This window comes from Mastomys coucha, unplaced genomic scaffold (assembly GCF_008632895.1).
Source record: "Mastomys coucha isolate ucsf_1 unplaced genomic scaffold, UCSF_Mcou_1 pScaffold23, whole genome shotgun sequence".
In the NCBI taxonomy this organism is placed as follows: Eukaryota; Metazoa; Chordata; class Mammalia; order Rodentia; family Muridae; genus Mastomys; species Mastomys coucha.
In genome coordinates this window covers 96,926,270-96,946,606 of record NW_022196906.1, presented here as the reverse complement: position 1 = coordinate 96,946,606, position 20,337 = coordinate 96,926,270, and the positions used below count along the sequence as shown (strand labels likewise).

At 44.9% G+C, this 20,337-nt stretch overlaps 2 protein-coding genes across 3 annotated transcripts in view; one reads left to right on the top strand and one right to left on the bottom strand.

Moving 5' to 3' along the window:
* Positions 1–1,278, bottom strand: part of Topbp1 (DNA topoisomerase II binding protein 1) — a 47,945-nt gene extending 46,667 nt beyond the window's left edge. The window contains exons 1-2 of one of the 2 annotated variants that reach the window (XM_031345912.1): positions 1,090–1,278; positions 252–342 (exon numbers count right to left, since the gene is read on the bottom strand). In XM_031345912.1, coding sequence (XP_031201772.1) covers positions 252–342; positions 1,090–1,118 — 120 coding nt within the window. In that variant the 5' untranslated portion in view covers positions 1,119–1,278. The remainder of the gene's footprint in view (positions 1–251; positions 343–1,089) is intronic. The other variant, XM_031345911.1, reaches the window with a different exon arrangement.
* A 12,295-nt stretch (positions 1,279–13,573) lies between these two features.
* LOC116073264 (inhibitor of carbonic anhydrase) overlaps positions 13,574–20,337 on the top strand; it is a 42,585-nt gene continuing 35,821 nt past the window's right edge. Inside the window, exons 1-2 of the mRNA XM_031345044.1 lie at positions 13,574–13,692; positions 19,472–19,644. Coding sequence (XP_031200904.1) covers positions 13,650–13,692; positions 19,472–19,644 — 216 coding nt within the window. The 5' untranslated portion in view covers positions 13,574–13,649. The remainder of the gene's footprint in view (positions 13,693–19,471; positions 19,645–20,337) is intronic.

Here is a 20,337-nt window from a genome sequence, read left to right as displayed (position 1 = left end):
GGGCAGGGACGGAGAACAAACTGTAGTCAATACCCAATTGTCACAATAGATTTCAATCCTTCCAAAAAACATAATGGCAAACTTACATGAACTAAAAATTATATAGCAGTGATTTATCTGTATAAAGCACATGCTATAGCAAAATTCCATTAAAATATCTACTTCTAAGACAGAAAATCCAACAAATAAAACACATTTAAAAGATGAAAATGAGCTCAAGTATCAAATAATACATATCCAATAATTCTTACCTCAAGAGCCTTAAAAAAACATTCTGAATTGTCCGAAGACTTTAAAAACTTCACAAGAAACGGCTCTTGGTCATTTCTGGACATAGCTGAACTGTGAAAATAAGGCAGTCAATAAGAACAAAAGTAAATTAGGGAATTAGATGTTTAAAGCAACTATTTTTGTATGTTTTTTTTTTCTTTTTTTCTCTTTTGAGACAAGCCCTGGATGTCCTGGAATTTGCTCTGTAGACTAACTAGGTCAGTCTGGCACTCAAGAGATCCGCCGGCCTCTGCCTCACTCGTGCTGGCAAAAAAACAAAAAAAACAAAAAACAAAAAACAAAAAAACAAAGACTGCCCGGCCTGCAAATCAACTATTTTCTTACGCAGAGAAGAGTGCCTAAGAAATAGATAACTGGCTTGGTTCATCAATTCATTCAAGATGTTTACAAAGATCCCCAGAAGGTGGGCAAAGTCGAAAAAAAAAAAAAGGATACGAATCCTTGCAAATGTGAGAACAAAATTAACGTTCCTGATTGAATACCCAGAGTCCCTTAGTTTGGTCCTCAGTCAATATTCACTTGCATCGGGCTTAAAGACAACGCAGAGCGCGGCTGATGGGACCCACAGCCCGCAAGACGTGCTCCTAGATTAACGAACTTTGAACTCAAGCAGCCACTGTGCAAGGTCGTGCACGCTCGCCCTAAAGGCCTATGCGACTACCTCAGCTCCCAGGTAGAGGAATATCCAAACCGAGGCTCCCCGGGTATCTGAGGCCCACCCGCCGGTTAGTAGAGCCGCGAAGGCCGCAAGAGGTTTCGGGCGGCCAGGCCGGCCGGGAGGAGCTGAAGCTCGCTCACCTAGGTGGAGCCCGAGGGCCCACGGGCATCAAGTCGGGGGGCGCGCGGCCGGCAGGACGGCGGCTGGGGTCGGGCGCCAGCCCGGCGCGCAGCCCCCGCCCTCGGCGGCGCCCCCAGCCCGAAGCTAACGCTGCACAACCCGGAAGGGCCGAGATCGGGAACCGACTTTCGCGCCAACCGAGCGGACGCAAAACCTCTTCCGGAGGAAGTGGCGTCATCGGGGCCCGCTCTGGGAAGTGGAGCCGTCGGAAGAGGGCGTTCCTTGAGCACTCTTTCCCGAAATGCTCTGGCGCCTATGGATTGGGTTTGCTGCGGTTTCGGCAGGGCGGAGCTCATGGTTCGTGGTCGGGGGCTGCAGGCTGCCGGTCCGATCAGCATTAAGTCCAGAACGTGCAGAAGTGGGGTGGCGGGGTCCGGTCACGGTGCGGGACAGTGACCGGAAAGACACTCCTTACAAAGACAAAAGCAGTAACGGAAAGAAGACTGGGTGATGAAAGGCATGCTAATTTATTGATTAGATTATATTCACGTTCAGACTTTTAAAATTTTTATTTCTAGATATCCTCTATCGGGTGCATAACTGGCAAAGGTTTTTCTCCCATCTGTATGCTTATTCATTTGATTAACTTTTCTTTACTGTGCACAGCCTTTTAACTTCACGTCCCATTTCATTTGTCGGTTGTTCGCATTATATCCTGAGCGACTAGGGCCCTTAGTCAGAAAGTCCTTGCCTATTTTGGTTTCAGGATTTCAGGTCTGATGTTAAGGTCTTTAATCCGTTTGGAGTTGATTTTTGTGTAAGGCGAAAGAGATTAGTATCTAGTTTCATTCTTCTACATATGACTATCCACCATGTATTAAAGAAGTTTGTTTGTTTTTTCTTTTCTGATGTGTATTTTCGGCATTTCGTGACAAAGAGTCTTTACTTAGCCAAACTTGTAGTCTGACTCCTGGTCGTTCTCCTAGGCACAGTTGTGTAGTTCCTTGTAAAAATCCAGTTAGAGCCTTCCACTTTTGATAGCTCATACCCTTTCTCACTTTTCATTGTCCCCAGGTGATATCTGACCATTCTGGTCTGTCTACATAAGAACACTCCTAGGTTCTAACCAAAACCTCCTTCTTATGTTACCTCTTAAAAATTGCTAAGGGTAAATTACTGATGAAATGCTGAATTATTAGCCACCCCCAGCTCTATTTTATTTATTTGTTTATGTATTTTATTTTATTTTATTTTATTTTATTTTATTTTATTTTTGAGACAGAGTCTCTACATAGCCTTGACTGACCTGGAACTCACTATGTAGCCCAGCTTGGCCTTGAAGAGATCTTGCCTCTGCCTCCTGGAGTGCTGGGATTAAAGGCATGCCACCACACCCAACCCAAACCTTATTCTTTTTTTTTTTTTTTAGGACTTTTTTTTAAAAAAAGATTTATTTATTATTATATGCAAGTACACTATAGCTGTCTTCAGACACACCAGAAGAGGGCGTCAGATCTCATTACAGATGGTTGTGAGCCACCATGTGGTTGCTGGGATTTGAACTCAGGACCTTTGGAAGAGTAGTCAGTGCTCTTACCTGCTGAGCCATCTCTCCAGCCCCTTTTTTTAAGATTTTATTTATTTATTTTATGAATACACTGTATCTATACAGATGGCCATGCGCCATCTTGTGGCTGCTGGGAATTGAACTCAGGACCTCTGCTTGCTCCAGCCCCTCTCGCTCTGGCGTAATACACTGTAGCTGTCTTCAGACGCACCAGAAGAGGGCGTCAGATCTCATCACGGATGGTTTGAGCCACCATGTGGTTGCTGGGGATCCAAACTCAGGACCTTTGGAAGAGCAGTCAGTGCTCTTACCCGCTGAGCCATCTTGCCGGCCCCCCCTATTCTTTTAAGTACAGTATATTCAGGGTTGCTGGTCACTGCAGTGATTATAATGGTCCTGCTTTAAAGGTGTCATTAACTTTTTTCATTAACAAAGATGGATAACAATAACACAGGCTCAAAGGTAAATGCCCATTAAGGAAAAAAAGGGACATACTTAGTATTAGAGGTAAGGGGCTGAGGATGTAGCTCAGTTGCCTAGCATACACAAGTCCCTGGGTTCCATCTCCAGAACCATATAACACTGGCTGTGCCCTAGCTAAGCAGGAGGTATCCTGGGATACATAAGACGCGGCAGTGCCTCGAAGAAATTAGTAGAGCTGAGAAAAAGAAGCCACAGTTCATGGTTAAAATCCACTCTGTCCTGAAGCTGTCATCATATCTGTAGGACACTTGATAGGACACCGAGGACTGAGGAGAATCAGGGCAGGATCTGAAGCAAAGGCCAAGGACAACCAGGCTTACACCCATGGCTTGCTCAGCCTACTTTCTTAGACCACTTAGGACCACCTTCCCTCGAGTGGCACCACCCACAATGGGCTGGGCCCTCCCACATCAATCACGAATCAAGAAAATGCCCTTCAGAGCAGTCTACAGGCAGTCTGATAAATGACCATGGTCTATGTTTATGCATTTAACACAGTATATTTTTACTTGAATTATGTGTTTGTGCATATGGATGCAGTACCCATAGACGCCAGGAGGTGGCGTCAGATCTCCAGAGCTGGAGTTACAGGCAGTTGGGAGCTGCCTGACATGGGTACTAGATACAAAATTTTGGTCCTCTGGAAGAGTAGCAAATGCTCTTCACCACTGAGTTACCTCTGCAGCCCACCACACCATACATTTTATTGAGGTGTGTGTTATGTATGTTCACATGTGTGCAGGTACACGTATGCTCAAGCATATGACAGCCAGCCAGGTGCCAGTCCCAGCTGTTGTTCCTCAGGCGTCACCCACCTTGATTTTTGTTTTCTTTTTTAGTTGAAAAGGGTTCGTTTGTTTTACTGATAGGGTTTTATGTTTAAATTCCCAGCATTCCAAATGAATATGTATAAATATAAGTGAGCTCAGCCAACAGCCTCTGTTGCTACAGAGCTAACTTTAAGTGGCCTAGCAGCTATGTAAGCTGATAGCTTCAGCTAGCTGGGAACTAGAACACAGCCTACAGACGTCCTGAATTCCAGGGTGAAGGCTCTAAAGTAGAATGCCAGCACCACATGTGGCTTGCTCCTGGCTGTGTTTAAATAGATTGTGTAAGGAGACACACTCAGACAAGAACAGCTTCTTTGCAATAAATAAAGAAATTTTTTAAAGCCAAAAATGTAGGGCATCACATTGTTAGAAAAGCCGATTGCAGCTAGGTCCTAAAAAGAAGAGAAACCTGAGAGGTTTTTGAGTCATGGCCATGACAGCCTATGTATGTAGGAAAGATATGATGGAAGAGTATAGGGCTCTCCCAGGCTGAGTAGGTGCTGTCAAGTGAGGTATATCCCCATCGCAGAAACAATGGCTTCAACGTCTGTTGTTTCTGGATGCTGGCAGATACCATGGAGAAGACCCTTAATGTTCTACCTTTATCCTTACCACCATCACCATCTCCCTCCCCCTCCCTCTGCCCCCCTCTCTCTTTAGTTTTCTGTGATACAGTTTCACTCTATAGCCAGGCTAGGCTGGAACTCATTATGTAGCCCAGGCTGGCCTAGAGCCCATGCTGTTCCTCCTATCTCAACCTAGCAAATGCTTGGATTATAGTAATAAGCCATCATGACTGATCCATACTTCCTCCATGTGTTACTCTCCTGTTACCTGAAAGTGACTTACAATGGTTCCAAAGGGTCAGAGTCCATAATGGTAGGGGCAGTATGCCAGCTACCTCAGCTTTTGAACTACAAACATGAGACAGAGCAAACTGCAAGTAGGCAAGTCGTTTTATTCTTTTTTTTTTTAAAGATATATTATTTTATGCATATGAGTACATACTGTAGCTGTACAGATAGTTGTGAGCCTTCATCTGGTTGTTGGGAACTGACTTTTAGGACCTCTGCTTGCTCTGGTCAATCTCGCTCTGATCAATTCCGCTCCGGTCAGCCCCTCTTGCTCTGGCCCAAAGATTTATTTATTATTTTAAATAAGTACACTGTAGCTGTCTTCACATGTACCAGAAGAGGGTGTCAGATCTCATTATGGGAGGTTGTGAGTCACTATGTGGTTGCTGAGATTTGAACTCAGGACCTTTGAAGAGCAGTCAGTGGTCTTGCCCACTGAGCCATCTCACCAGCCCAAGTTGTTTTAGTTTTAGTTTGGTTTGGTTTGGTTTGGTTTGGCTTTGGTTTTTCAAGACAGGGTTTGTCTGTATAGCCCTGGCTGTCCTGGAACTCACTCTGTAGACCAGGCTGGCCTTGAACTCAGAAATCCACCTGCCTCTGCTTCCCAAGTGCTGAGATTAAAGATATGCGCCACCACTGCCCAGCTCAAGTTGTTTTATTCTTAAACTCCAACCCCAGTGATATACTTTGTCCAAGCGTGACTGCACACTGACTTGGACTGAAAAGTCATTTGCCAGTGACATGGTCCTAAAGTAGGAGATGGCCATTAGATGAGAAGACAGAGAGAAAATCCAGGGTCAAGAGGTCTCATGCAAGCTATGTCTTAGGACAAGCAACTACAGCATCTCGTATACTATTTCCAGGGAAGAAATGGGACTAAGTCAGCAGACACTGTCCTAGGAAGGGGCGAAGTCAACAGGAGGGTAACCAAACAGTGTTGCACAAGGGGAACACGGGGTATCTCAGGGTACACGGCGGCCTCAGACTGAGCCATAGCCCCACACCGTGGGAAGAGTTGGGCTCTCAGGGACTGAAGCTACAGGTCCTCACCCAAAACCCTGGCCCCGGGTCATTACTGGGCCTGCCAAGCAGGTTCATTCTCCATACATTGGAGCCTCAAGAAAAGACTCTGTGGATTTAGCCATCAGCAGTACATCACTTAAACCTTCCCCAACAGCACTGATGTTTTAGGATTTCTATTTTTCTGGTTAAACACCATGACCAAAAGCACCTTGAAGAAGAGAAGTTTATTTAATACTACAGCTTATAACCCATCATTCATGCAGGTCAGAGCAAGAATTCAAGGCAGGAACCTGGAGGCAGGAGTCAATGCCAAAACCACGGAGAGGAACCACTTACTGCTTTGCTCCTTGTGATTTACTCAGCCTGTTTTCTTGTAGCACCCAACCATCCCAAGGGACCCCCACTGATCATCAATCATCATACAACATGGACCACAGGCCAATCTGGTGAAGGCATTTTCCCAATTGAGGTTCTTTTTCTCCAAATAACTCTGGTTTGTCTCAACTTGACATAAAACTAGCCAGAACATGCACAACCATCCCACTGGGGACAAATTGTTCAAATGCCCAAGACTTTGGGGTTATTTCTCATTCAAAACACCACATTCCATTCCTCTTACACTCCTCAGCAAGTATTTCTTTGCATGTAGATATTTTCTGGGCACGAGGAGTCTGCTGTGCTGTCTGCATAACAAAGCAGGTGTCTAGAGGATGTATGACCCACACTAAATGACTGACAGGAAGGTGTGTAAAGCCTTTATCTGTGTGCCCCTTGGGTAGGATTACTTATTCTGACTCCTAGAATTCCCCCACTGGAATTGAGCCTCCCTCTTGACAGTGGTAACTAACTTGTTCACACGTTGTTTGGATGCCTTTCCTCTGCCTGTCTCATTTCCCCGTTTTTTAAGCCTTTGCTAATCAAGTTAAGCATTAGAAAAATTTTGTGGTGGTGCACGCCTCTAATCCCAGCACTTGGGAGGCAAAGGTAGGTGGATCTCTGAGTTTGAGGCTAGCCTAGTCTACAGAGTGAATTCTAGGACAGCCAGGGCCACACAGAGAAACCCTGTCTTAAAACCAAACAAACAAACAAATAAAAAATAAAAACAAAGCAAGGGAAAACTCTTGTTTAACAGTATGTTTGGAGGCTGGGGATATAAACCAATTGGTAGGATGCTTGCCTAGCATGCACAAAACCCAGATTCCATCCAAAGCATCACATAAGCCTTTGAGGTGGTGCAATCCCAGCACTTAGAGGCAGAAGGAGGAGGAGCAGTAATCCAGCGCCATCCTGGCCTATGCAGTGAGTTGGAAGGCGTGCTGGGCTTATATGAGACTATGTCTTTAAAAAAAAAAAAAAAAGTTCGAATTGTTTTGGCGACAGGGGAACCTGAACTAAAACAAAGATTCAAGCATATGCTCCTTTTATGTGACTTTTTCTGGAGGAATGTGGAAAAGAAAAAAGCAAAGCAAAACAAAATAAAACAAACAAAACCAACTCTATTCATCCTACAGAGGGATAACCAAGGTAATTAATGCACCCAGGTTAGCTTGGTAAACTTGGGTGCACGAACACAGACTCAAAGGCAGCAGTACCACTGAAGGCCCACCCCACCATCCTAATGACTCATGAACACTGCACCTGACTGTCCAACTTGCAGGCAGCTACAAGGAACCTCTTCCTCTCCAGCAATTGCTGACTGCTTATATTTATTATCCTCTGGAGGGGCCTTGTGAATCTTGGACATTTTCTGAGCCTTCTTAAGTTTCATGAACATCCTACATCTCATAAGAGGAATGTTTGAACGTGGAGGAAGTAACTATTCAGCTGCTCCCATTTCATGACATTGCACTGAGCAGGAAAGAGGCTGCCAGCCAGGGATTCCAGTTCTAAAGCATGCAAATGTGGCTAGAAGAAGGAACTGAAAGAGAAAGGAAGACCCTCTCTTAAGCGAGCTGCATGGATCTGAACCCACTTCACATCTAAGTCAGTGAGTCTCAGCCTCCCTAATGGGGCAACCCCTGAATACAGCTCATTATGTTGTGGTGATCCCCAACCACAAACTTATTTCACTGCTACTTCAGAATGTAATTTTGCCACCATTATGAATTGTAATGTAAATATTTGATATGTAGAATATTTGATATGTGACCCCTATGAAAGAGTAGCTTGACTTCCAAAGGGGTCATGACCCACAGGTTGAGAACCATTGATCTAAGTGAGGGTCATAGGACTGAGTTAAGGCCAATAGGATATGTATAAGGATTATGTTTATGATTTCTAACTCCCTAAGAAGCTCTGGCAACCATCTCCCACAGTTTCCTATTCTGGATATCCATTTAGATGTCAGCACGCTGATGGTTCTTAGAGACTACACATCAAAAATAGAACTACAAAGAACAACAAAGGGACTAGAGAGGTGGCTCAGTAGGTAAGGACACTTGTTACTAAGCCTAACCCTAGACCTGTATATTAGGAGAGAACCAACTCTCACAAGTGTCTACACATACACACATACACACACACACACACACACACACACACACACACACACAAATGTATGTGCATGTGCACACACCCACAATTAATTTTTTTTTTGAAGTTGGACTTCTGACTGCAGATCTGTTGTTGACTGAAAAGATTCCACCCCCATGAGCCACTATGGCTGCCAGCTGAGCTATAGGCATGAGTAAGAAATCAACTGTTCCATTAAACCACCTAGGCTTTGGCAAATCTTGTGGCAACTGGTGCCAATATGACCTTTTCTGAACTGGTTTCTACTAGGTCTCAGGGAGTACATGTGTTCAGAAATGACAGTCTTAACTTAATTCAAGCTGGATACTAGAAAGATTTCTGGAGGTTAGATAAGAACCAGTATTCCTCAGGAACTTATGAAACAGACTGTTCCCTTTAAGGTTAGGGCTAGGGTTAGGGTTAGGGTTAGGGTTAGGGTTAGGGCTAGGGTTAGGGTTAGGGCTAGGGTTAGGGTTAGGGTTAGGTTCAGGGTTAGGGTTAGGTTCAGGGTTAGGGTTAGGGGTTAGGGTTAGGGTTAGGGAGGGTTAGTGTTAGGGTTAGGTTTAGGGTTAGGTTCAGGGTTAGGGTTAGGTTCACAGTTAGGATTAGGATTAGGGTTAGAGTTAGAGTTAGGATGCATTATCCTGGGACAAATGCCCAAGAGCTCTTAACATGTGCAATAAACATGAACTGTGGAATCAGGTGTTTAGTTTGGCATAATCATTGGACCTTGGACATATTACTTAACTTCTCTGCTTCTCTTAGCATAGCATTTAGTACAGAGTAACCACATATGCTCAAATCTGCAGTTTTCCATAAATCTCTCTTGGCATAAAGTCCTGAAAACTGTTTCTTCTTCTTTTTTTTAAAGATTTATTTGTTATTTATTTATTACAAGTACACTGTAGCTGTCTTCAGACACACCATAATAGGGCATCAGATCTCATTACGGTTTGTTGTGTGCCACCATGTGGTTGCTGGGATTTGAACTCATGACCTTTGGAAGAGCAATCGGTGCTCTTACCTCTGAGCCACCTCACCAGCCCCTGTTTCTTCTTTTAACCTCGTGAATTTTGGTTTAGTTTGATTTGGTGGTTTTTTGTTTGTTTGTTTGGTTGGTTGGTTATTTTGTTTGAGGCTCATGTAGCACAGGCTGGCTTCAAACTTACTATGTAGCCAAGGCTGCCTTTGAACCCCTGATTCTCTGGTCTCCCAAGTACTGCAATTGCAGACATGATCCACTCTATCCAGTCTTTCTAACTTTCCATCTGGTGTCTGGCAGCCTGAGCCCACGAGATGACTCTCGCACTTTGGATGTCCTTTCTTTGCTATAGGAGTTTGTCCCTGGACATGAGACCCTTTCAGAGCTTGTTCACTCAGGTCATCATGTACTTTGGCCCTTATGGATTTAGAATGTGTTGGCTTTAGGTGGAACATTAACTCTAGGAGAAATGGTCACCCCTGGACCCTGGTTTTGCTTACAGGCCTGCAGAAGAGCCTGCTCTGCACACTTTTGGTGCATTTGTGTGCATTTATTCATCTGTTTGATAAATGCTTGAGTACTATAGAAGGCATCATAATCAGACGCCATGATCCAGTCAGGGTTAGAGTATCGAATACTTCTTCTTCATGGCAGTCAAATCAGGAGAACAGAAAGTTCCAGGCGAGGCTGAGGGCAGGGCAGGGACCCTGTCTTAAAAAAACAAACAAACAAACAAACAAACAACAAAAACAACTAGAGAAAGGATAAAATCCAACCACTGTCAAGAAAGCAAAAATCAACAACATAAAATGAGTGTACAACACAGAAAAATCAACAAAGCCAAAAGTTTGTGTGTATGGGATGTTGTTTTAAAGATTTATTTTATTTTTATTTACATGTCTGTGTGTGTGCCTGTTAGAGTTTGTGTGTGCTATGTGAGTGCTGGTAAAGGCTTGTGGAGGACACAAGACAGCATTGGATTTCCTAGAGTTAAGGACCTGGAGTTACAGGCAGTTGTGACTCATTTGATATGAGTGCTATGAACCAGGCCTCACTCCTCTGCAGGAGTCGTAAATGCTCTTAACCACTGAGCCCTCCAACCCAAGTTTGTGTGTTTTCGTAATTTAATAAAATAGCTAAAGCCTTGGCAACAGTAATCAAAGAAAAGGGGTAAACATAGATTACCAGTGTCAACAATGGGAAAAAGTATTATAGTAAGATCTGTAACACACTTAAAACGTCATCTTACAAGGTCTTGTGGCACAAACCTGTGAGCCTGAGGCAGGAGGGTGATAAGTTCTGGGCCAGCCTGAGAGATTTAGTGAGACCCTGTGTTAAAATAAAAAGTGTTTTTGTTTTTGTTGTGTTTTGTTTTGTTTTAAAAGGGAGGAGGGACCAAAGACCTAGCTCAGTGGCAGATCTGGTGCCTAGGAAGTGCAAGGCCTGGATGCAATACTCTGTACAGAACACCAAATAACAGTTACAAGATAATGTAATGAGTGACTTTACTTCAGTAACTTTGAAATGTTACTGGGCAGTGGTAGCACAGGCGTTTAATCCCAGCACTTGGGAGGCAGAGGCAGGCAGATTTCTGAGTTCGAGGATAGCCTGGTCTACAGAGTGAGTTCCAGGACAGCCAGGGCTATACAGAGAAACCCTGTCTCAAAAAACCAAAAAAAAAAAAAAGTCAATTAGCAGGCTGCCGCAGAGGGCACTCAGTGATTAAGAAGAGCTCTTGGTACTCTTGCAGAGGGCCAGTGTCTTGTTCCTAGTACCCACATGGTGACTCACAGCCAGTGGCAACCCCAGTTCCAGGAGACTAGACGACACCCTGTTCTCACTTTCACAGGCAGAAGGCACACATGTAAGCAAAGCACTTATAAAACAGAGTGAAATAAATCTAAAATTCAATTAGCAGGTTAGAGATGCAGTTCTATGGTGGAATGCTTACCTAGCAAATATGAGGCCCAGGGTTCAATCCCCATCACAAAGCAAGCAAACAAAACTAATTAGAAGTCCGATGTGGTGATACACCCCTATATTTCCAGCCCTCAGGAAGCTGAGAGTCACAAGTTTGAGGCCAGCCTAGTTTACAAGACCCTGCCTGTCTCAAAAAACAACAAGACAAAACAAAATAAAAAATAAACAAACAAATAACAACAAAAAGAACAAAACTAATGTTCTGGTAGATAGTTCCCCACACTAACAGAAAAGACAGCAAAATCATATTATTATTTTGGTAAATACAAAAAAATCCAATCGCAGTCATGTTTTTAAGCATGTAAGCAACTTGTAAAGGAAGAGAGAACCTTAGTATTGCTAATAACATCTAAAAGCAGAAGGGCAATACAGTTTTTTTTTTTTCTGTAATAACTCTTTTTGGAGCTTCTTGACAGGGTCCTAAGAGTTACCAGGATCTGTGAAAGTGGACCTCCACCTACTTCTGGACCAAACAGTTGTTCTCCTGGCAAACTCTTCTGCAGAAATGCCTGTCTACTTGCACTAAAAGGCATGTACTAGACTATTCCAAAACTACTGACTGTAGTAAGCCAAGCCTGGGGTGAGGAGGGGGGATGCTAAAAATCAGAAACAACAAACAAACAACTGTCATTATTCAACAAAAAGATGCAAGAATGCAAACAGAACACCAGAAAGAAACAGATTTAACAAAATGACTCAAGAAAGACACTGGGTTCAAACTCAATGTGCAAAAGTTATGGGGTTTTCCTGACTGTACCTTTTATTTCTTTTCTTTAAGAAAGAAAAGAAATAAACTCTTTAAGTTTTATTTTGAGTGCCAGGCAGTGGTGGCAAACGCCTTTAATCCCAGCACTTGGGAGGCAGAGGCAGGCAGATTTCTGAGACCAGCCTGGTCTACAGAGTGAGTTCCAGGACAGCCAGGGCTACACAGAGAAACCCTGTCTCGAAAAACCAAGGGAAAAAAAGGATTATTTTGCTTTTAATTATTTGTATATGCACAGAAGTGTAGGCTCCCACAGAATCAGGTCACCTGTAGCTGGAATCCAGAGGTGTCAGATCCCTCTGTCGCTGGAGTTACAGGTAGTTGTGAGTCATCTGACAATGGGTGCCAGCATTGAACTCTGGTCCTCTGGAAGAACAGCACTTGCTCTTAACCACTGAACCATTTTTCTGGCCCTATGTGCTTGTTTTTTGGAGATAAGGTCTGGAGCCTAGGGAAGGCATGTAGTTGAAACCTTCAACTCCTAATCCCGCTGTCTCCACTTCCCAAATGCTGGGATTACAGGCCTGCACCGCCATACCACACTCTGCTTTTTGTTTTGTTTTTAGATCCTAGTAATATATATAAAATGAAATGAAATTTTTGTTTCTAGCAGCAACGGAAAGGTACCACTATCTGTAAGAATGGAAACAGTACCACCATCGTCAGGATGAGAGATGAAATGTTCTCCACTCACGTGATATAAAACAATAGGCCACACCGAGAAATGGTGGGCAGTCACACATCTCTGCATAGGTGAATCCCACCAATTTAATCTTGAGTGAAAGAAGCCAGGCTCTGGGCTTTATGATTTCATCTCTGTGGAGTCCTGAAGTGAGCAGACTTTGGTTTCTGTTAGAAGTCCAGGTAGGGGCTACCTTTGTGGGAGAAGCTCTGTAGGGATTCAGCCTCCTGAAGAGGGCTGGCTCTGCGGGAGCCTTCTTGGTAATAACTAATTATTACACTGTGCTAGCAGGATTTGTTTTACACCTACTGTATTTTAATTCAAAGTTCTTAAAGTTTTATTTAATATTACCAGACTTTTCCTAGGCAGAGGTCATCCAGCCTTGCGGACAGGGCTGCAGCCGGGAGTGTGAGAAACTGCAGACGGGTCAGATCTGTGCCCGACCCAGGCCTCACCCAGTTGGGACAGCAACCCTGGTGCGTGTGGTGTGGAGTGTATGTGAGTGGGGGTTGGAGGAGAAACTATGGGCTGTGTCACAGAAGGGACAGCTCCACTGGGGTCGCAGGACAGAGGGAGGACCTCAGCTTGATCAACTTAAGAGTCCTGAGTAAGAAGTGAGAATTCCCAAAAGAAAATTGTGTTAAGGTCTCATGCATGTGCGCGCCGGCTTTTCCTGAGAAGCATGCTTTCCACCCAGCGACCGGGGACAGAGAGAGGGTAGTGCCCCTAGCCGCCTGAGGATCTGCTTGACCAGATAAGGAAGGCATGGAGGGTGTGGCGATCAGCCCGGACTGGGACTGAGAAGCCCTACCCAGTAGGCGCATTCATCAGTCAACACTGCCTTCTGGGTAAAGTGCACCTAGGCTGGGGGAGAGCAGCCAGGACAGTTTGTTTCACACTTGAAAATGAGGCTGGTCGTCTGCGCCCTTCTATGCGCGGGGACCCTAGGTGAGTGTGCTGAGAGCCAGGCAGGGGGCCAGCCCTCCTGATTCTCTGGGGAGGGGACCAGGTGTCATTTGCTGGCTAGCCACTTCAGGGACCAAATGTGGTTGGACAGGCTACGATCCCATGGAAGAGCAACCACTCTGGATTGGAATCCACCCGCCATGCGCTGCAACCCCCCGGCTGTCCTTTGTCCTCACTCAAGCGTTTTCATCGTGGATTGTCTCTGACTCTTTTGCCTGCTTTTGGGACCCTTTTTCTGCCGAATCTGCCCTAATATTAGGGAGGTGCCTAGTCTTTCTGTAACTTGTTATGCCGCGTTCAATTGATATCCTTGTGAGGCCTGCCCATTTCTGAAGGGAAATGGAGAAGTGGTTGGGGGAGGGGGATGTGGAGAGGGACTCAGCAGAGAGGAGGGAAGGGAAATTGCAGCAATATATGAGAGAGAAGAGGAAAATAAAAAACAAAAAACAAGCAAACAAAAAACCCACAACTTAGTTTTACCGATTCAGTAGGTAAAGGCGCTAACGCCGTGATTGACAACATATGATCTCCAGGACCTGATGGTAGAAGGACTGAATCGAATCCACTCCTGAAAGCTGTCTTCTGACAACCACATGTGGTCCACACAACATTAACTTTTTTAAAAAAAGTTATGTTTACCCAGCAAACACACAGTTGCTGGAGAAATGAGCTAACATGGCCAGAAGCAGGCAGAATTCTAAGCACATAAGTGCAGGAGACCCTTCGTGGGTTGGGAGAACCGGCTCTTTCCTCCAGGGAAGAACTCATGCACTGTGACGATCGCTTCCTGGCTCAACCACGCTTGGCTCTTCCTCCCTTTAGCTTGGTCTGGTCTGAGACTGTGGTAACTAATATCTAGGGTGGGCATCTAACTTGGGCAGGTGGGCAGGGTAACCAGAGCCAGGCAGAGAACAGCAATGGTACACAGTATGTGCCTGCCTCTTCCGCACAGCATTGCCACCCAGGGGTCATTCTCTCTCAGAGTGCAGCCACCTGGTCTCTTTCAGAATTCCCCTGAACTGAGCCAGTGTTCTGCTAAATAGCACACCACCACCATCGCCTCATCTCTGGCTAGGTCAGACACCAAGCAAAAGTTCATTCTCCAACAGGTTTCCTGCTTAGGTATCAGAGACCAGAGGCCCCTCTGGGCTTCGTTTCTTCATGACCTCTCTCCAGGCTACCAGACCAGGCTGGAGTCTGGGACCTGTGTTCCTCAAAGCTCAGTGTTCCAGGCCAACAAGAGCACTTGCGGTGTCAAATGACAAAAAAAAACCAACCCCCCCAAACTACCACCACCACCACCACCAAAACCCCCAGCCAGAGCAGCTTAAATAGAAAACACAGAACAGAACTTGCAAAAGTCGAGAGCCAAGCCGACAGTTTCTTCTCCACCCAGAGAGTGAACGGGAGGCCGCCGGCAACCTTTCTCTTCGTTCTGAAATGGTCACAGCGTGCTCAGACTGCCTCTTCCTGCACATGTCAGGAGGCCAGTGGGGGAACACTATATAGGACCTTGTCGATGTTATCAGACTCCACCCCCCACCCTTAGCTTGTTTGTACAGGAACTCTCTTTTTAAAATATTTCTATTTGCCAAGCCAGGACAATGATGACCGGCCAGTGATATGCAGTGAATGAATTCACTAAAGACACAAGGAAGGAATTAGATAGAGTAATAGCCACACTGTGGCACAGGTAGTAGGCAGTAGAAACTGCTTAAACAGAAGCTTTCTAAGAAGCTGTGGGGGTGGGGGTGCACCCACGTGTGGGTGCGCGCATGTGTGCTTGAGTGAGTGAGTGTGTGAGTATGTGTGTGTGTGTGTGTGTGTGTGTGTGTGTGTGTGTGTGTGTGTTCCTATGTAGTCAGTCAGTCAGCAATAGTGGCAGTTGAGGCTTATGGTTAGCAACAGTTTGGCCTTGAGGTTATGATGATCTTGCTGTGATGCAGAAATGGCTCAGCACAACCTACCAGTCCTAAAGTGACATCTATCATTTTTAGCTAGGCATGTTATGATAAAGTCTTTGCCATGTGACAGTAGTCCTGTTCAAAGGCAGTAGTGGCTTGCTCTGAGCCCAGCCTGCTTTGAGGCCAAAGCAGCTTTGTTCTGCACCTTGAAGTGGCTTAGCAATGTTCCCCCAGAATATTGACACATTGTTTACATACGATAAGCTACATTCATTTAAAGGATATATACAGTTCAGCTAAGGTGACCCCTGCCATAATCAAGGTAAAGAACATTTCTAACCTTTTCAAATTGCCCCTCATCCTTTCTCAGTCATCCCCACCTCACCCCTATAAACACCCTCTCTCTTCTAGGCTCACACATGTGAATCGTAAGCATACCTCCCTGTGGGTTCCACTTTTCTGGGTTTTACATTTATTGTGTGTGTGTCTCTGTCTGTGTGTACGTGCTCTAGAGGAGATGACTTTTGGAGTTGGTTTTCTCCTTACATCTTCCGGGTTCTGGAGTCAAACTCGGGTCATCTGGTTTAGCAGCAAGCACCCTTACCCACAGCCTGGGCTACTGAGTTCTCCTCCTTCTTCTTCATCTTCCTCCTCCTTCTCCTCTCTCTCCTCTTCCTCTTCTTCCTTCTCCTCCTTTTCCTCCTCCTCCTTCTCTTCTTCTTTCTCCTCTTCCTTTCTCTCCCCCTCCTTTCTCCTCTCTCCACTCAGTAGATTTGAGTTATTAAGTAAGTAGAATTAAGTAAGTAAGTAATTTGGATGCAAGTGTGCAATGCTCAAACCAAAGTGAACCTGGAATTTCTGGGGGAAAAAAATTTTGTCAGTAACACAAGTAGCCACTACCTCCTCCCCACCAACAACACGGAGGCCTGTTGGAGGAAAGAACTGGGCTTTGGGTCGGGGAGCATGCAGGGCTGTTGGTTACTCTTGAATTTTAGAATGATTTCGATGGCTCTCAGAATCAAGACTCCATAATGGGTGCAAGTAAGGGCTACAACCGTGAAGTCTTGAGCGGGGATCCCAGTAGATCTGTGTGTGTGCCACCACCTGAGGATTCTGGCTCTGGCCCCAGTAGAAGCAGGGAATATCAAAGGCAAGGGCACTTTCTATACATAGACAATAAACGGGCATCACTGAGTTCTCACAGGTATTTGAATGACCCATTCCTTGAAACCTCAATTGCTGTAGACAGTGTGGATAAAGCCCTCAATGATGGAGGAGCTGTAATGATTTCAAGGGGGCCTACTTCACAGAACTAAGAGTCTCTCTCTGTGTCCTTCTTCTCCCCTCTTCCTCTCCACTGCTCTCCCCCTTGTGCACACGCACTGTACTTGGGTGAATTTGTGTGAAGGCTGGCAGTTGACATTGGGTCTTACTCCATTTGTCTCCACTTTAGCTACTGAAACAGGATCTCTCATTGAGCCAGAAGCTCATCAGTTCTTCTAGCCTAGCTAAGCAGCTTTCCCCAGGGTCTGGGTCTCTGCCTCCTGAGTATAGGCAGCTCTTTATCTACTGAGCCACCTCCACAGTCCCACCGGCTTCTGTCACTTGACATAGTTGTTTGGAGGTTTATCCAGGTGGCATATACCACATTCATTCTTTCAATGGCCAAGCGCTATTCCACTGTGTGGTTCACCACCGTTTGATTCCCTAGCCACTTACTGAGCCGTGCAGGTTGTCTCTAGTGTGAGGCTTTTTATGGCTAAGGCTGCCATGCACAGTCGTGGGCCCATCGTTGAGAGGATACGCGGTTTTGTTTCTTTTGTATAAATATCTAAAATGATTGGAGTTTCTTTTGTATAAATATCTAAAATGATTGGATCCTTTTAGTCACTAAATGTTGAGGGCTTTTGTTTGTTTCTTTCACTTGCTGTTTTTGAAGTTCATTCAGGACTTAAAACCTGACGGTACCTGATGTGTTGGAGCGGCAGGTCGTGTCAGAACACATCACACTAGGCCCAAACAGTTCCACATGTAAGAGGTTTAATTGAGAGGGAGTGGGGGTAGTGGTGCAGAAAGAGAGGAGAGAGAGAGAGCAAGATGGAGGAATGTTCCCGTGTGTATATATATATGGGTTGTGACGTAGCAGCCACAAGTAAAGGTGGGAGGTGAGCCCAATTCTGGGAATATGGTGGCTGTTGTCCTGGCAACAGGTCTGTGGACCCGCCCATGTATCACCACGGGCTCTGGATGTCGTGATGCTGACAGTACCTACTCAACTCTCCCTTTAATGCACAGTTGAATGGTTTTTTTTAATATTTATTTGCTTTAATGTGTATGAATGATCTGTCTTTTTTTAAAGATTTATTTATTTGTTTATTTATTTATTTATTTGTTATTATATGTAACTATATTGTAGCTGTCTTCAGACACACCAGAAGAGGGCATCAGGGTCAGATCTCATTACAGATGGTTGTGAGCCACCATATGGTTGCTGGGATTTGAACTCAGGAACTCTGGAAGAGCAGTCCGTGCTCTTAACCTCTGAGCCATTTCTCCAGCCCGAATGATCTGTCTTAACACACACCCATAAGAGGGAATCAGATCCCTTATAGATGATTGTGAACTACCATGTGCTTGCTGGGAATTGAACTCAGGACCTTTGGAAGAGCAGCCAGCATTTTTAACCTCTGAGCCATCATCTCTCTAGCCCCAAATGTTTTTCTTTTAGTTATTGAAAAAAAAAAATAGTTTGGCTGTGAATATCTGTATATGTGTATATTTGTTTGAGTTCCTGTTGTCAATTTTTAAATATATATTTAAGAGTGGAATTGCTGTGTCATATTGCTAATCCTGTGGTTATCTTTTGGGAGATTTTAATATATATGGAGATAGTCAGGAAAAAAAAGGGCCCTGAGAATTCCCTCAAGGAATGCAGCCAATTCAGTTCATGGATGACACACAATTGGTTCTATTTTTTAGTATTAAGATTTTTTTTTTCGAGACAGGGTTTCTCTGTGTAGCCTGGCTGTCCTGGAACTCACTCTGTAGACCAGGTTGGCCTCGAACTCAGAAATTCACCTGCCTCTGCCTCCCAAGTGCTGGGATTAAAGGCGTGTGCCACCACTGCCCAGCTGTATTAAGATATTTTTAATTGGGGGCTGGCGAGATGACTCAGCAGGTAAGAGCACTGACTGCTCTTCCAAAGGTCCTGAGTTTGGAGCCCAGCAACCACATGGTCGCTCACAACCACCCATAATGAGATATGACGCCCTCTTCTGGTATATTACGCTGGAGCAAGCGGGCCATCCTGAGTTCAATTCCCAGCAGCCACGTGATGGCTCTTGGCCATCTGTACAGCTACAGTGTACTCATACACATAAAATAAATAAATAAAAATAAATCTTTTTTAAAAAAGATATTTTTAATTGCCTGGCAGTGGTGACACATGCCCTTAATCCCAGCACTTGGGAGGCAAAAACAGGTGGATTTCTGAGTTCGAGGCCAGCCTGATCTACATAGTGAGTTCCAGAACAGTCAGTGATATACAGAGAAACCCTGTCTTGAAACACCAAAAAAAAAATTTTTTTTAATTACATACACATTGCAGGGGGGGGAGGGGCTGTGCATATGATTGAGGTATCCATAACAGAGGCCACAGGGCTGTGTGACTCAGATGCTGGGACCTGAACTCAGGTTCTCCAAAGAGTTGAATGCAGACTTAGCCATGATGCTATCTCTCTGAGCCATCAGTCCAGGCCACTTAGTCAGCCCCTTGTCTTGTGTTTGATTCCCTTCTGCCAGCAGAGGAAGGTAAGCGTCATCGTGGGTCCCTGACACCTCTTGTGTCTCTCCCCTAGGGCTGTGCCTGGCTGTCCCTGAGAAGACCATAAGATGGTGCGTTGTGTCAGATCATGAGGCCACTAAGTGTTCCAGTTTCCGTGACAATATGAAGAAAGTCCTTCCTGCAGGTGGCCCAGCTGTTACCTGTGTGAGGAAAACCTCTCACCCCGAGTGCATCCGGGACATCTCGGTAAGTCACTGCCATCTGAGAGCTGAAGAAAGGTTGCTCCTTTCCTGTGCTTTGCAGTGTCGGGAAGAACTCAGCTGTTCAGCACTCAGCTGTAGTAAAAGTCATAATTAATCGAACAACTGATACAGGGTTCAAACAGCAGTAGATCCATGACACAGAAGAACCTGATACAGGGCTCAAACAGCAGCAGATCCATGACACAGCAGAACCTAAAACTGCACCAAGAGAATCTATAAAGACTCAAAAATACTTGGGCTTTGCAGTTAAGATCCTGGCTGTTAGCCCAGAGGGCCAGGGTTCAATTCCCAGCACCCATACTGCAGCTCACAACTGTCTGTAACTCCAGTTCCAGAGGATCTGTCATCCTCATATTGGCAAAACAATGCATATGAAATAAAAATTTTTTAATATTAAAAAAAGAAGACTCAAAAATAAACAGGAAACTTTCTCTATGTAGACCAGGCTTGCCCAGAACTCAAAGCATTCCTGTTCCACTATGCTGGGTACTGGAACTCAAGGTGTAGACCTTGTGGAGTTGTAATAATTAAGTACATAAAGCTGGGGTTGTTGTTGATGTTGTTGTTGTTGTTGTTGTTGTAACCAGGCTGGACTCAAACTATCCACTTGCCTCTGCCTCCCAAGTGCTGGGATTAAAGGCATGCGCCACCACCGCCAGGCTAAAGTAGGTTTTTT